The sequence below is a fragment of the Dysidea avara genome, chromosome 12, assembly GCF_963678975.1.
Source record: "Dysidea avara chromosome 12, odDysAvar1.4, whole genome shotgun sequence".
Taxonomy (NCBI): domain Eukaryota; kingdom Metazoa; phylum Porifera; class Demospongiae; order Dictyoceratida; family Dysideidae; genus Dysidea; species Dysidea avara.
In genome coordinates this window covers 4,051,309-4,067,412 of record NC_089283.1, presented here as the reverse complement: position 1 = coordinate 4,067,412, position 16,104 = coordinate 4,051,309, and the positions used below count along the sequence as shown (strand labels likewise).

Below are 16,104 nucleotides of genomic sequence, written 5' to 3'. Positions count from 1 at the left end.
GCAAATAATTGAGTGAATACCGTATAACCTAAATATTTCGAGGGAGGAAATTTTCGCTTTTTCAAGGTTTTTGGATTGTTTGAAAATCTGCGAAATTTTATTTTTATATTGCCCAACCTCGAAAATTTTGCCCCTTGAAATATTTTGGCTATACGGTAAGTTATGTATTTATTAAAAACACACTGTGCAAATTTACAATACATACAGGGCACACTAAATATCAATTACTGTACACTAGAGTATATTTGAGATTCACGGTACCCGCCTTCACCTATTGTCTTTGGCATAACTTCTACATATTCCTCATCTGCAACTGGTTGTTGGGGAGCAGCTGATTTTCTATTCTGTTCACTTTTCATTATTTGATACCCATCTTCAGTAGTAGTTGATGCGTTTACGGCGAGTTTGATAGGATCATCTTTTGTTGCGTACACATACTCTGCGTTTATGTCATTTATGGAAACACCTTTTTTCATTTTCTCGTAGCCTCTCCCCTCGTGATCTAACAAAGCAGTTTGGTCATCACTTTGACTTGACGGAACCACATACATCTCATCTTCATTGTTGTCCATGTGTTCAGGTGTTACATACAGCTCATCTTCAGGTTTAGTGTCGTTAACATACAACCCGTCTTGGTTGGCATGCTTGGTCATAGTTGCCGGGTCAACATACAACTCTGGTATATCAGATGGACCAACATCATCATATAACTCTTCTTCTATAGGCGTAGGGTTAATGTACACCTCATCTTCTGTAGGCTGATCTGCAGAGGAGTACAGTTCTTCTGTCTCGGCCTCTTTTTTATCATCTTCATTGACATACGTATCATCTTCATCATTGACATAAACGTCATCGTCATTTGCGTCAATCTCATCTTGATCAGGATTGGCATATATTATGTCTTCCGTTTGAGCAGCAGTCATTTCTTCATACTGTTCATCTTTCGCTCTGATGTCTTTGCTCATGAAGGTAGTTACCATTGTCCCATCTTCCATTATGCTGCTACTGCTGATCGATGCTAGAGTGCCAGTTTTCTGTATAAAATAGAAATACTTAATTGTACAGAATGTGCTAGTTAAAGAGTTTAAAATATGTGTCATGTGTGCTTATTTACAGCCACATTATACGACTGGATATCAGAAATCACTACGGGCTGATAAACAAGTGATAATACACCAGCCCAGCTTGCAGAGGTGCTGTGCATATAGTTCATCATTGTCCACTGCTAAAGTTGATGTCTCTAGAAGATCCTATTATTTTAGATATGTAGTTTTGCCACAAATCAGGGATGGGTGTGCAGTGGGCCACTGGCTGTGTTTTAAAATTGATGGGGATGGTGTTTGCTGTCACACAGCCTGTCAATCTCAGTTCTAATGTCCCACATTCAGCAACACTGGTCTGTTTGAATTGCAGTTGTCCCTAGCCTTCACAAAGAAATAGATGTATCTAGCACAGTTCAACTGGCCATCAAAAACTACATTTAAAAGCAGACCCAAACAAGTTCAAGGCAAACTTAGTGAGTGGCAGCTGTTACCTGGATATTGGCATTCATGCCTAGGTTGAATTTGCAAAGTCTGGTCCAGTCAAGAAGGTTACTAAAAATTCCAACAAAACAGTGGCTCAGCTTATATATATTCATAATAGATACTCGCCTCAACCAGTGAAATATTTCTGGCTTCAACTAAAAGGAGGTGGTCCTTAGAGGTGTACATGCAGGCCATACACACAGAGCTCATTGCTACATTAAGGTTCTCACATTTCTTGGAACTTCCAAAGCGTTAGTTGGAGATGAGGGAACACTGCCAACAGGGAGCATCTTCAAGTAACCTGCTCCCTCAATCTCTGACAGGTTCTCAAATGGACTAACATCTGATATTGCAGGAGGTAATTTTAAGTAGGTGTCCAACTTACCATCCACCTAATTATGATTATTTACACACATCAATCTCATTGTTATTATGACTGACCATTGTTAAGACATATTGTGATGGATTGCTTTGGATTGTGGTGAAAATTTTCACCATCTCATTAAATGTTGGCCTCATCACTGGATCCAACCACCAACCTACATATGATTTTATTTTATGATGAGTTAACATGGAAATGCAATACACACACTACATACTGCCTCACAACACACACAAGATACATAGTTAAGGGGAACAAGTACGCTAAGTATAGTGTAATAACAGCACAAGGTGTTTAGTGTCTCTTACATCCCACTAAGATGCTATGAAGGTCAGCAGTCACTGTTACTGGTTGTGGTAGTCGTTCATTACACTCCAGAGCCTTCAGTATATCACTGATAGGTTTGCCATGATACGGCTGCGCACCAAATGTCATTATCTCCCATAATGTTACACCTGCAGGAATGCGTGGGGCTCACAATTACAATCATTAATATTATATATGCAAGTAATAAGCCCTGTTCCCATCATAATATGCTTTTACTGTAAGAGGTCTAATTGTCTTCATGAAAACTCATCAACACCTACCATGCGAAGTAGGTCCAACCATAGCTAAGGTGTACTTCATGATCTCATTATAGTGACCATGTCAAGTAGGTCTCAAACATAGCTAAGGTGTACTTCATGACCTCATTAATAAGACCACCTCATTACAGTGGCCATGTCAAGTAGGTCCCAAACATAGCTAAAGTGTACTTCATGACCTCATTAATAAAACCACCTAATTATAGTGACCATGTCAAGTGTAGCATACTTCATGACCTACAACCAGCTTATATGCAGCCATCCTTTATTTAGTGTGCTAAGGTTTCACTATTAAAACATGTACTAGTCACAATCACTCCTTACCGTAGGACCACATATCAGATTTCTCATTACATTTCCTGTACTTGAGAGTTTCAGGGGCCAGCCATCGTACAGGTATCCAGTCAGACTGGACAGTCAGGTCATACAAGTTGTAGTCAGTAATTTTAGCTGTTGATGCCTGCTGGACTGCAAAAGGGAAGTATAGACCGCACCCTCAAAAAATTCAACCATAACTAACTCATAATGTTTCTTGCTGCTAAATTTCCATGAGATAATCCTTTAGAAGACAAGTAAGCCATTCCCTGTAGGGAAGCTAGGGTGACAGTAGTGTATAACAATGAGAACTTCATTACCTTGGCTATTTGTGTTGATAGTGAGATCAGGTCCTTGGCAGATAATGTCAGTTTGTTCATCATGAGGTATTGACGTAGATTGTATGGAGCATATTCATAGGCCAGAATTAATTGTGTATCCAACGACACACTGCACAGCCTTAACACGTTCTCATGTTCCAAAGAAGAAAACTTGTCCAATTTCTAAGAAGTGGCTACATTAACACAAGACTACCAAATGATTTGTAATGTATACCATATTAATCAATTCTCGGTAGTTTTTCAAAGGAGTACCGAACACTTTGATAGCTACTAAATAGCTAACTCTGTCTGTGTCTGTGTGCCAGTGACCCTGACAACACCACATAGTAATCATCAAGGTATACACTACACAACATTACCTTGTACACTTGGCCACAAGAACCATTGCCAATTAGCTGTGTCTGTTCCAAGGCACTAGCTGGTATCACTGAAATTTTACCCAATTTGGGAGGATCCATCAACTCACTCACTATCTATTGTGACAAAAAAAAATTGTGTAAAATGTCATTTGATATGTTCGTCTAAATATGTAATCTGCATGCTTGCAATTTTAAATGTGCAGTGTAATACAAATCAGTATTGATTGTGGTTATAAACCATGCTGGACTGGTTTTTAAATAATCGAGTATCAGTCACAATCGCTTAGTATAGTGTTATCTGTTAATGAAGACACCTACATAATCCAGATATGCAGTTAAGGTCCCAAAGTATCCCTTAGTAGACCTACATACAATACTCTAAAGCTGGTCTCTCTCAAAGCATTCACGTGTTCCACTACTTACTTAAGAGCTATAGCAAACAAACTGTGATGTCTACATTGTCTCAAAAATAGGCTTACCTTCAAAGAGGGTAACTCGAATGCATTTTGGTTCTGATGGCGAATCACTCCAGTGTCAATTGTATCCTCCATTCTAACCTATAAACATGTATTATATGAAAAGTACAATGGTAGTCTTCCATTACTAACTGCTGTCATTGAGGTAGTATACTTGTCCCGTTTCTTATGGCAGCAACAATAACAGCAGACACAACAGCAACACAAACACAGCAGCAATACAACCACTATCGCTGCTCCGATTCCAATGAGGATCCAGGTCCCCAAACTAAACAAACATTACATATAATCTCCAATAATTTTTTAGCAAATTATTTACTCTTTTATCATGTCGAGAAGACTTTCATCATCATCATTAATCTCCATACAGGAATACACCATTTGTATTTTCTTACTGTTAAATTGGCAATATTGTCCAGACCAGCAATGGTTATCCTGACATGTACTACAATTTGGACCTTCTAATCAGGATGTGAAAAAATTGACATCATAAACCTCACATTGTATGATTATGGTATTAGCTATACCAGGAAATGATATTAATAATTAGCTTAAACAACCTTTTCCTATCCAGCTAAATTGTTTTCACCGAAATAAAGGTTTGTGAGTTAGTAGCTAAGTAGATGGACTTTAAGTTTACATGTAGAGTGGTGGCATGTATAAAACAGTCTCTGCTCAATGCTCAATGAATAAACAACACAGTTTTAGTTGAAGCAAGTTATGTATTGTGGTAACCCCTACACACAATGCCATGTATGCTGATAGGGGGTAGGACTAACATATTAACCACTAATGTTTTCAGCAGCAAAAGAATCTTACCATTGCTGGCACATCTACTGCTATTTATCAATGTACCATTGGCTAATATCTTTGTCCAGTTGATGCCACGAAAGCCGCATACTCCGCTGTCACTGTCTATGTCAAACTCTACATCTCCTCTGGTAATAACAGCTAATTTAGGAAATATAATGTCACCCCCTGAGACATTTAACACACTGAGAGCTGTATCATTGTAACTGCCCCCAATATGCTGAAGACAAGGTACTTCTATTTGACTTGACAGATGTACATTCTCCAAACTGAATATGCCAGTAACGTTCTCTAGGCACTTTAGAAAGTTAAAGTCACATTGTGTTAAGTTTGTTTGTTCAGATAAGTCAATCATAACATCTCCATTGACACAAACACATTCACCCAGCTCATCCATAGCATCACTTGTAATATCACTACAGCATTTACCTATGCAATAGGCACACGAGTATAAATAAATATAGTCAGTATAAGGTAGGACAACCATAGATCACCATAGAGTGTAAAGTATCTATGCTATTGATGCCACGACTAATGGATTCTTACAAATACATTACGCTTTTCTAGTGCTTACTTCTTTGGCATCCTTCCTGACCGTTGCAGCGATGGTAGTTTAGACCTAAACATAGTACTATGCTGACAGCTAAGAGTTGGGCTTTCCAAGAGGTCCGACACATTGCGAATAAATAAGAATAAGTAACAATAGGCGACGCTCAAGTTCACGGTGTTATTATAACACAAGCCGTGATATGCAATTTCTGTAACGATACGAATTCCATCATAATAGCGGATGTGACAGGTAAAATACTCTAATAGAGCAGTCACCAGTAATGCGGTTGCAATAAAATTAGCCCACGTGCTATTAGTACGCGGTCACGTACGAATAGCCCACGTGCTATTAGTACGCGGTCACGTACGAATAGCTATGAAATCACCTTGTGCTATTCGTACGGCAGTCCGTATGAATAGCAAAAAAGCTATTCATACGATGGTACGTACAAATAGCTTACCTGCTATTCGTACGGTTACGTAACAGCGGACTAGGGTGTAACTACCCTACCACTTCAGTGCACTTGCAAAATGCTATTCATTGGCAACGGTCAGCTGCCTCCTAGATTGACATACAGTGCGTATTTAGGGGTGGCCTATACCCTACCAAAGAGTTTTGGTATGCGAGATATTGTAATAAAGTAATCACTCGAATAAAGCAGTCACATTATTTAGTAGAGAAGCAGTATCAAATTATGCAATGCAGTGTGTTGTTATATTTGGTGGAAGACTGCCATTGTCAGCAGGCTGTGACCTCTCTTTGCTCCAACCCAGAGTCTGGATCCGCCAGTTGACATAGCTCAATCAAGCTCAGCTGACTTATTGAATTTCCATGCATGGTACAGTGACACTGAATGCTCACTTGTACTATGTATGCATTGTAGTCTCGGTAAGAGCATGCATAATACAATAATAATCACAAAATCAATATTCAGATAGTTGTACTCAAACCAATACAGGAATATCAGTTAACTGTTAGCTAGCTAGAGCTAACATACAAAAAATACAAGCATGTATATATATATTATAGTTATGTCATATAGCTAGAATAAGACAACCATGGATTACCTTGTGGTCATAATGGCATGATGCTAGATCTCTGCCAAAACAATGATCATTACAGGAATATACACTCCAGTAATCAATTTGCATTTGCACTTTCGATGGACCTGAAGAATTTATGCTGATCAAGAATTAGCAAAGGTAACAATTTATTTCAAACATCAGTTGTGTGACATACAACTTCAGAATCTGACATGGGATTGATTGCTACCCAGTGGTCGTAGTCAGTGTACAACACTTGACAGTATGCATGCAGCTCATATAAAGCAATTCCATAGCACAGCATTCTGTAAAACTTGAAATACAGTCTCGAGGAGTTCTTAGATAGTGTCCTACAAGTCATGAGATTGGTCACGTAAGAGCTGATGAGCGGCATTAATCTTGTCATACTAGTGTAGCTGGAAGTGAGACACTTAACTCTTGTCATATTAGTCGGTTGTGTGTAGCTGAGAGTGAGACACTCATATCTTGTCCTATATACGTAGCTGGGAGTGAGACACCTATAATGTGATCAATCCGCTAAGTACATTGCAGCAGTAGTTGCACTGTTGCTTATCTTGTAGTCAGGGTGACAATGAGGTTTGTTCATCTTGAAGTGGTGTACAAGGGTGGCTGCTAATCTAGACTGAATGCATGGTTGCCAACTGTACAATAACACTAATTCGGTAATGCTTACTCGTTCTGCAACTAGACTATATGATCCCTTTCTGAATACTTCTTTGGTGCTCGTGTTTCCGACGCTGATTCAAATAATCCCTCCTTGCCGGAAAATCGTCAGTGTCTGCCATACAGGTTTGCACAAATCCGGTTGAGAAATGATTCGGCTTGCTGAAACGTTGATACTCTACGATACTTTAAAATCCACCAAAGCATTCGACAATTAACTCTAGTCAAAAATGTACCAGCGTAGAGCAGACATTCACACCACCGTCCTCTTGTTTTTTCAACTTCAGGAGGCATGGGTGCCTCCACCACCGTGGCTTACAAGCGCCTGGCCTTCCTCCTATCTTGTAAGTGGAAATCACCCTACTGTAGGGTGATGAACTGGCTTCGCTGCTGTCTTGGCTTCTCCGCACTCTGCCATAATGTGCATAAGGGGTTCTCGCTCCTCCTCTGGTCATCCCTTTAAGGGTCATGTTCCAGCATCAGTTGACCTTGCACTGGGGGAGGGGCGTCTTTGGGCCGTTTAAGCCCCATTTCCTTCTTTTTTTCTATTCTATGTTCTGTAGGTTCTGTTTCAGTAGCTTTGTAGGTGTAGGAATAGGCTAAACCCATTTTATAGAACATCTTAGCGTAGAGTAGAGTGTGGTGGATGGGAGTGCCAATTTGGGCCGGTTCTTCTTTCTTTAAAAAAACTTGAAAAAAAAAACCAAACATACGCGCCAAAAGCCACGTGTAGTTTCCGGAATGCAAAATCGTTGAACTGGCTCGTTTATTATGAATCACGTGACTGCCGTACAAATAGCCCAAGAATTATTCGTACGTGACTGCCGTACGAATAGCCACTCCGATAAAATTATTATGCGCTTAAATAGAGAGTGACTGTTTTATTAGAGTTGCTGAAGAAATACAACCTCTGCTCGACTAAGGCACTTGTGCACAGCAGGTAGACCAGATTTCACCTTTATCTCAAGCGCGTACTGACGGAGCTGCTATTGTAAGTATTATAAAAATAACAAATTTTATTTTAGCGTCAACTTTTAGGGGACTTTCCGGTTTTGGCCCACCAGTCTTAAGACTCTAGAGGACTTAAAGTGCACCCACTCGTATTACTAAACTTAGTTTTGATGAGGCTTTATTCACTCACCCAGTACGCGCGTGACTGCTTGTTTGAAGCACAGGTATTATGTGTGTTCTATTAAATGCCCCACTCTAGGCACAATGGCAACAAAACGAGACAGGAAGGTCGCATTTGCTGATGATGTGGAGACAGAGAACAAGAAGGCACGTAGTGAGGAGGAACCAACTAACCGTTCATATAACAGAAGTGAGTCATAGAATTTTGTTCTAACACACACACCCCTTCTAACCCCACAACTATAACTCTGGTGGCACCGCTCTTACAATTGGGATAAAATTTAATCAGTGATTAAATCAAGAGGCCTTTTAAAGAAATGATTGGGAGCTTGCATGTGCGTATCTATAGTATCTCTAAGTAATTATCAAGTCAGCAAGTTTGGATTTTTTGGAGGGGAAATTATGGATTGCCGCCATCAAAAATCTCAAGGGGGAAATTTTCTCTTCAAGATCATTATGTATTTAATGCCATTTTGATTGAACTGCAAATGCCGGGGTGGGACAATCTGCAAAAATTGTGAAAAAATCTCCCTGCTATATGATAATCAGCTTGTACTACTTGATCTATTTATTAGGCAGGTTGTATTGTACGTTGAATGTAGTTATACTGAAATTGTTAAGTGCAAAATAATCCAGTGGATTTAAAGTGCTGTGGCTTTTAAAACAGGTTTTACTAGATAGTACTGTATATAGCCTAAATATTTCAAGGGGGGGAAATTTTTCGTTGATTTCGCGGTTTTGGGGGTTACCAGTGAAAATTTTATCCTTGAAATATTTAGACTTCCATATAGTCTAATACACATTGGCAAATCCACAAAAAAAAATTATTTTTAGCAACATTGCTCAACCTCAACCTCGAAAAATTTGCCTCTAGAAATATTTAAGCTATACAGTACTGGTATACTGGTATGTGTTGTTGCTTCTGTATATGTGTATAGCAGGGGATTTTTGAGGATAATTCACGGTAGTGTTGCTGTTTCTGTAATGTGTATAGTGCATATAATATTATTATGTGTTTCCTGTTGTGGTATGAGTGAGTGGAGTTAAGGAGGAAGAGAGGGGGAGCTCCATAATCTTCCTTTTCCTTTTTAACACAACAGGGAAAAAACCCAACCCATATTAGCAGGTGGTCCCAGGGTATTTGATAAGACAATATGGTGCTCTTTGGCCACGAAATGGCCTACACACTAAATGGCTTCTGCTAATTTTTTTAAAAAAATTTTAAAACACTTTGTGGCTAACATACTTCAAACTCGAAGTGATTGGTCCAGTGGAGGTTGTCCATATGACAGCAGAGTGTGTGGCTGTGCAAGCAAACATGGTGCTTAAATTGGTATCTTGCGAGGAGTTCATAACAAATCCTACTCTCATATACCCCTGTGGAAGTTGTGACATAACATAAGCAAGTTCGCCTGTTTCTCTTTGTTTAATTAATGATGTAATCAATTGAACATGTGCCTATACAACATTGCAAGCAACTGAACTAACTTGAGCTCTCAGCGTTTCTCACCAAACTACTAGCGTGCCTTAGACAACTGTGAAGGTACATATATTTCTTGCCAAGCCATTCATGAATACTTTTGTCCTGAGCATTGCGACTGTGTCACCGTGTTAACGATTCTTCACTTTTATGGCTGCCCATATGTCACAAACCACAACATCTTGTCATTACATCATAACTTCATGATACACCCTTCTACAGGGGTATATGAGATTGGGACTCTCCTCAGTGTATATACAGTATTATAAATAAACTCCTGGTAGCAGTTGTTAGCTACATAGGGAAAGCTGAAAGAAATTAAGGCTCAGTTAGCGCAATATATACATGTATCTACCATTTGCCCATTAGAATAATTCTATTGGTTTGAACTTTTCGTTGAGATCACAAGATATTAGGACGTGTGACTAAATGTCCTCTGGTCCCAGTAAAATGCCACGTGAAGTAAGGACAACTTCGTAGCCTGTTGACTACCTGATTGTTCTATTAGGATGTTATGAAACAGCAACCACTCCAAGATGGAGATGTGTAGTTCATCTTTTATAGAGAGGTGTCCTTAGTTCAGAATGACAGTATTGCTTAGGTCCTGTAGACTGGTGGCCCTTAGCCTGACACAAGTGAGATATTCTTTGTCAGTTATATGGGCATGACCGTACTCAAAATAAGGTCATGTTACCCCCATGTTACACTTGGATGCCATGTTACCCCCTCTGGGCTTTTGTGATGTCTCAACAAGTGATGGTGTAATGTTTTTGTCCTTATACATAGTAGTTGCTGGTCATTCAGAGGTGTCCTTTATTTGTGGTACTGTTACAGTGAATGACTGTTCTATTAGAGTATCAATCACTTTTTACACAGGGGTTCATACATGTATTATAGAGTAGACAGATACAAATACATACTCATATTAATGGCACATTGAAGGATTTTTGAAGATAGCCAAGTAACCTTATGATTCATAGACCACAGAGTGGTTGCCAGCCATCAAGGATAATGGCATCTATGGGGCCAATGAGAACGCTGCTTTTTTTACTTCCCCAAGTACGTTTCAGCTTGTCTAGATCATTCTATAAGCCGTCAAACTTCTCTGAAAGGTTTTAATGAGAGACTTTAGTTCAGACATTTCAAAGTTTACTACAAATGCGAAAGCTGAAGAAGGTGGTTCGATTGTGGGTTTTGTTTTTAAATGGAGGATATTTTTACTTTAAATAGCTGTTCAACTGAGCCAAACACCATTGATATGTGAGACTGAGCCTAATGATGCGGTTAGAGCATGTCTCAACGTAATGTGTACATAGGTGGCACTTAGATTACACATTATTGAGGGATTTCCCCACAGAGTCTCGGTTCAAGGAGAAGCACTCACTGGACAGTGATGAGGAAGATAATGAGCAGATCAGTGGCAAGTTGGATGATGAGGAGATTGAGGGACAAGAAGAGAGCACTGTAGACTATGATGATGGCATTAAAGTGACACCATTCAACTTGAAAGAAGAAATGGAAGATGGGTGAGTATTGAATGTGTGTAGGTTAGAGACCTAGCACGAGGATCTTCATGGATTTTAATAACTGAGTGAAACAAGGTGTTTAAAATCCATGAAGATCTGAGGGCGTGGTCTCCAACTGACTTAGAAAATGTGTGTGTTTTGTATGGGAATATAGGTGGAGTCATTGTGGGATTGGGTTATATGTCATTCTGAAATTGTCACACAATGTTAAAATAATCACGGAAGACTGAACGTGCTTTCGTCACAGTGCTGAAAAAATCAAAGCTTGCACCGCTTCCTTTCACAAGTTAGACTTGGATCTGGCACAGCTGGGAAACGGCAGTGATCGATAATATCGAGCCGGGTTAGCAGTAGCCAGTGCCTAAGGCGTCACAGCAGTGTATAGAACACATGTGTCGAAGAAGCAGCTTGTGTGGATTTATACGATGGGAATGAGTTGTCACAAGTTGTGTCTTCAGTGGTGCCACAGTAGTACAGAACAGGCACGGTTTCAAATGTGGACCACACCCACATTACATGTAGTGCAAAATAACGTTTCTACAAGGAAACTTACCCATTTAGGTCTTAGTAAAGTCCATCTATAGCTTAATAGAAGACGAAGACAGCCTTAAAACACTCTAGAAACAGATGGACATTAAACAAGAATTTTCCATGATATTTCTGGATTTCTCTGTTCATTGTAACAAATGTATGTACAACGATAAGTTGTACCTCCCATATTCGAATTCTTTTAAGCATGCCTGTAGAGTGGTTAACCACACATTGGCCTGGGTGATTGGTCACCCATTGCAGGTTACGGGAGCATTGCAAAAATCAGTGATCAAAAGTGAGATTTGTGATGCTTGGGATCTTTTCTGCTAGCAGGTTTCTAACCATTTTAAAAACCTGCTAGCAGGTCTCTTAGTGGATTTTAAAGACCTCATTATCCTCCAAAGATTAAAGCATATTATGCATACCATTTTTCTAAGTAAGACTATATACATTACCAGATTGGCAAGCCACCGCTGAGTTTGGCGTATGTTTGCAACATGTTTTAGACTTTTTAGTTTTAAGGTTCTTTAGTCCCATCCCTAATGCAATTGCAACTCCAATAAAACATTTAGATGGTGAGAAATTAGTGTTAAAGTTCATGCATGCATAGAAGGAATAGGAGTTGTTCCTTTGGTGCATCCCTAGACTGTACACACACACAACACACACACACACACATGCACACACACACACACACGCACACACACATGCACACACGCACACACACATGCATACACACACACTGGCACATACGCACACGTATACATGCACACACACGCACAATACTACAACACAACACAGAGTTAATCCAAGACCTCACCATATTAGCATAACTAGCAGAACATTGTTTACACACTGACTACTACACATGTCCTACATGCTGCTCATGACAAGCATACAATATTGTTAACACCTACACATCTCCATATCAAGAACTAGAAGGTGTTTGATAGTTGTTACACTTGTTGTTTGCTGTTAGATTTTTTGACTCTCACGGAAACTACTTCACGAAGGACAAGGGGCAGGATCAGGATGATAACTGGCTAACAGGCGTTGACTGGAACCAGGTATGGAGATCATGTTATCAGCACATCATACATTCCCATCTACACAGGTGGAGGAACTCCAAGCCCTTAATGCCGAGAAGCAAAAAAGACTGGAAGAATCATTGAAGAGTGACGATAACTTTGTTGTGGTAGATAAGGAGGAGGTGTTGAAGAAGATGTTAGAAATACTCAAACCAGGAGAGACTGTCGGCAAAGTAAGACTGTGTGAAACCTTAGCCATTTAGTAAGACCATCTCATCATACAGACTTTTTTTTGCTTCTGTTTGAACACTTGCATATACGTTACCGCAATACACAGGTGTTCAAATGGAAGCAAAAAAGTCTGTAGTGGTCATGTTTTGTCTTAATTTATTAACGAGGTTTTACTGTACTTGGCTCAGCTGTGGTGGAATGCTTTATGTTTGATTAAATAACATTTATTGAACAAACTGCCAAAATTTGTTACCAATCTCTATACAAAGTACCATTACATCTTGTGTCCCTATTACACTTCCACACCAAACAAACCATTTTATAAATGCATGGAAACTGTTAATGTGGACGCTCGAAAATAAGAGCACTTACATAATCCAGACACCCAAAGTATCCCATAGTACATACCTGGAAAATCAGCACACCTTGATAATCAGCTACACTGTTGAATTTGATATGTGGTCCAGCATAATGTGGACACCTCGGGACTCCTTAATTTTACAGCAGAATCTACACTATACTAAAACTAGCATCCAATATTTAAGAGGTTCCGCAACACATATTTATGAACTCTTGACTCTATTTGTTAGGCATTACGTAGATTGGGAGGGAAGACCACAATGTCTGCCAGTGAACGATGGAAGGCGAAGAAGAAGGGAGGTGTTGATAAAGTGAATAAGGTACGCATGCTTGTTGCTAACAGTATGAAGTCAACAGGCCATGACATAGATGTGACAGTACATGTGTACAATTCTCTATATGGCTTGTTACATTACTGTACATGTGTGTCACTGTCTTTTAGTAAAGATATCTGCTAGTTGTCATGTAACACAAAACACACTTGCAAATCCAATATCACTACACACTGTTACACTACACACTCTTCACTAGGAAGAGGAGCAGAAGAGAAGAGAAGTAGTCAACACTTTGACTGGATATGCTGACCAGCTACTCACCACCGGAGAATACAGTATCCTATTGACTGTGTAATGTGTGTGTGATCTGTAAGATACTGATTGTTTTACAGCAGGAAATATAAATGGATGATAAACAGGTCTAGGTTTTTGTTCTACCGAGTTTCATTATTAAAGTGCAGGCATTCAGTGTCCATTGTGGGTGGTTGTGGGATGGTAATTGTTGTTAAGTATTGATCCAACCATCCTGCCTTTGTAAGATGGTTTTCCCAGTTTTGTTGAGCTTTTACTTGCCATGGTTTTCCTGTCTATGTGAAATATGTTATAACATGTTTTGAGTAATCTCTGTTCAGCTAATAGATAAGCTGTGCCAGTGGTATTGTGTTCCTTGACAGTTTGTGAAGATATTTATGAGGACACTTATGAGAAGATAAAATATCGCACAGAACAGTTTCAACCACCAGTAGATGGTGAGTTTGTCTGTAACACTTGTACAATAGACACCCGAGTAAGGTATTGTTGAACTGAATTACTCTAATAGAACAATCGTTTTATAGAAAGTTTTAGAAAGATGAAAAAGGTATTCAAACAAATTTAAGGTATCATTTCTGCCAATCTTGTGTAACATTTGTAAGATATTGGATATTATTATGAAGCCAAGTAACATTATACAGCACTTCTACAATCCTGTCCAAGATATAATTTAATTGTGACAAGATTACACTTGTCATTTTAACCTGCTAACTCAGCTACATGTTCAACATAAACATAACAATAATGTTGCAATACATTACCACTCCTTTGTGTGGGTCAGCAGATTGCAGTACACTATTAAGAGTAGTCTCCATTTCAGTTCTGATGTGTTAGTAATGTTTTGTCTGAAAGAAACAGATTTCTATACACTCTTAATGGACTCTTCAAGTTAAGCTCATAATAGGTTAATGACTATAATAAGGACAAACACACCAGTCTTGGCTCTGTACATTCCTTACATCTGAAAAAGGTAGACCTGTAAATTGCTGCAATAATGGGATCAATGGTCTTAATGTATTATACCGTATCTGTTACACTGTATAGTGTGTATTTGCTATGGCGTAACTACAAAATATGGACATTCAATAGTATTATATGTAGTGAAGAAGTATTGTGTTCTTTCAGATGATGATGCACTTGACCGATTTGCTGATGCTATTGATGAGAAGAAATCTGCAAGTGGAGGAGGGGGTGGGGCAACCCAAGATCAGGTGATGTGGGAGTACAAATGGACAAACACAGAGGATGCAGAAACATTTGGACCATACTCCAGTGACCAAATGGATGAGTGGAACAAAGCTGAGTAAGTGACCTCAACTGCTCACATGACATCATGTGATCAATGGGCCTGATCAGAGGAGGTTGGTCACAAATCACAAACAAACCCAGGTTGTTTGGTTCCTCAGGCACTTGCCTAGTCTATAAGTTGTCTGTGGATCAAGTCACTACCTGGTCTGGGATTTTTTCTGTATGTTCAACAGAGTTTCAGTAACATGTTTCTAACTCCCTGCTACACAGGCTTTCAGTAGCCTTCTTTGCAGGTCTCCAGTGGGATAGTGACTAACAATGGGAAAAAAACTTTCCATATAAAATTTGTGATTGTGGAACCAAACACTTTTCTTTTGCAGCCATATAGTGTTTGTAGCTACTGTAGGAGAGCCATGTATTTGTTAAATTAAGGTGACTGAAATTTACAAGTAGAAAACAGTGGAAATCCTATAGTTCATACTGTATACCTTGGGATTACGCTGAAGTGTCTTGTTGTAGTGAGGTACTATACATGTCCTGATGTCAGGAGTCTAAATGGGACCATGGACATGTGTCCTGATTATTAAAATATCCATTTTTCAGGGTGTCATTTTTGAGGGGTTCCACTGTACTAAGTGTTGAGTAAATTATAACTTTTCTTTGAGAAATGAGATGTTTGATGACATGTGACCAACCTCCTTTGTGTGTGAGCTACATATAATGTCATTGTCTTTGGTTGCAGGTTCTTTAAAGATGGCGTGTGGGTGAGAAGATTGGACAAACAAGACAGCCAGTTCTATAACTCTAAAAGAATTGATTTTGAATTATATACTTGACCATATCTAGTTCATGTTCACCATCCCACAATTTAATGCACTGTTTGTCTGTAGTAATGTCAGGGTTGTTGTTAAC

At 39.2% G+C, this 16,104-nt stretch overlaps 2 protein-coding genes across 2 annotated transcripts; one reads left to right on the top strand and one right to left on the bottom strand.

Moving 5' to 3' along the window:
- Positions 1-5: 5 nt before the first annotated feature.
- On the bottom strand, positions 6-4,136 carry LOC136240163 (epidermal growth factor receptor-like). Its single transcript, XM_066031063.1, has 10 exons — positions 3,987-4,136; positions 3,508-3,621; positions 3,363-3,458; positions 3,128-3,310; positions 3,013-3,076; positions 2,817-2,960; positions 2,217-2,363; positions 1,968-2,065; positions 1,757-1,918; positions 6-1,034 (listed from the first exon to the last, which is right to left on the bottom strand). Exons 1-10 carry the CDS (start codon positions 4,056-4,058, stop codon positions 225-227), a joined length of 1,890 nt encoding a protein of 629 aa, XP_065887135.1. The 5' UTR covers positions 4,059-4,136; the 3' UTR covers positions 6-224.
- Positions 4,137-8,270: 4,134 nt separating this feature from the next.
- On the top strand, positions 8,271-16,081 carry LOC136240178 (CD2 antigen cytoplasmic tail-binding protein 2-like). Its single transcript, XM_066031091.1, has 9 exons — positions 8,271-8,391; positions 11,039-11,207; positions 12,718-12,805; positions 12,853-12,999; positions 13,588-13,677; positions 13,889-13,967; positions 14,316-14,381; positions 15,070-15,247; positions 15,935-16,081. Exons 1-9 carry the CDS (start codon positions 8,286-8,288, stop codon positions 16,026-16,028), a joined length of 1,017 nt encoding a protein of 338 aa, XP_065887163.1. The 5' UTR covers positions 8,271-8,285; the 3' UTR covers positions 16,029-16,081.
- The last annotated feature ends 23 nt before the right edge of the window (positions 16,082-16,104 follow it).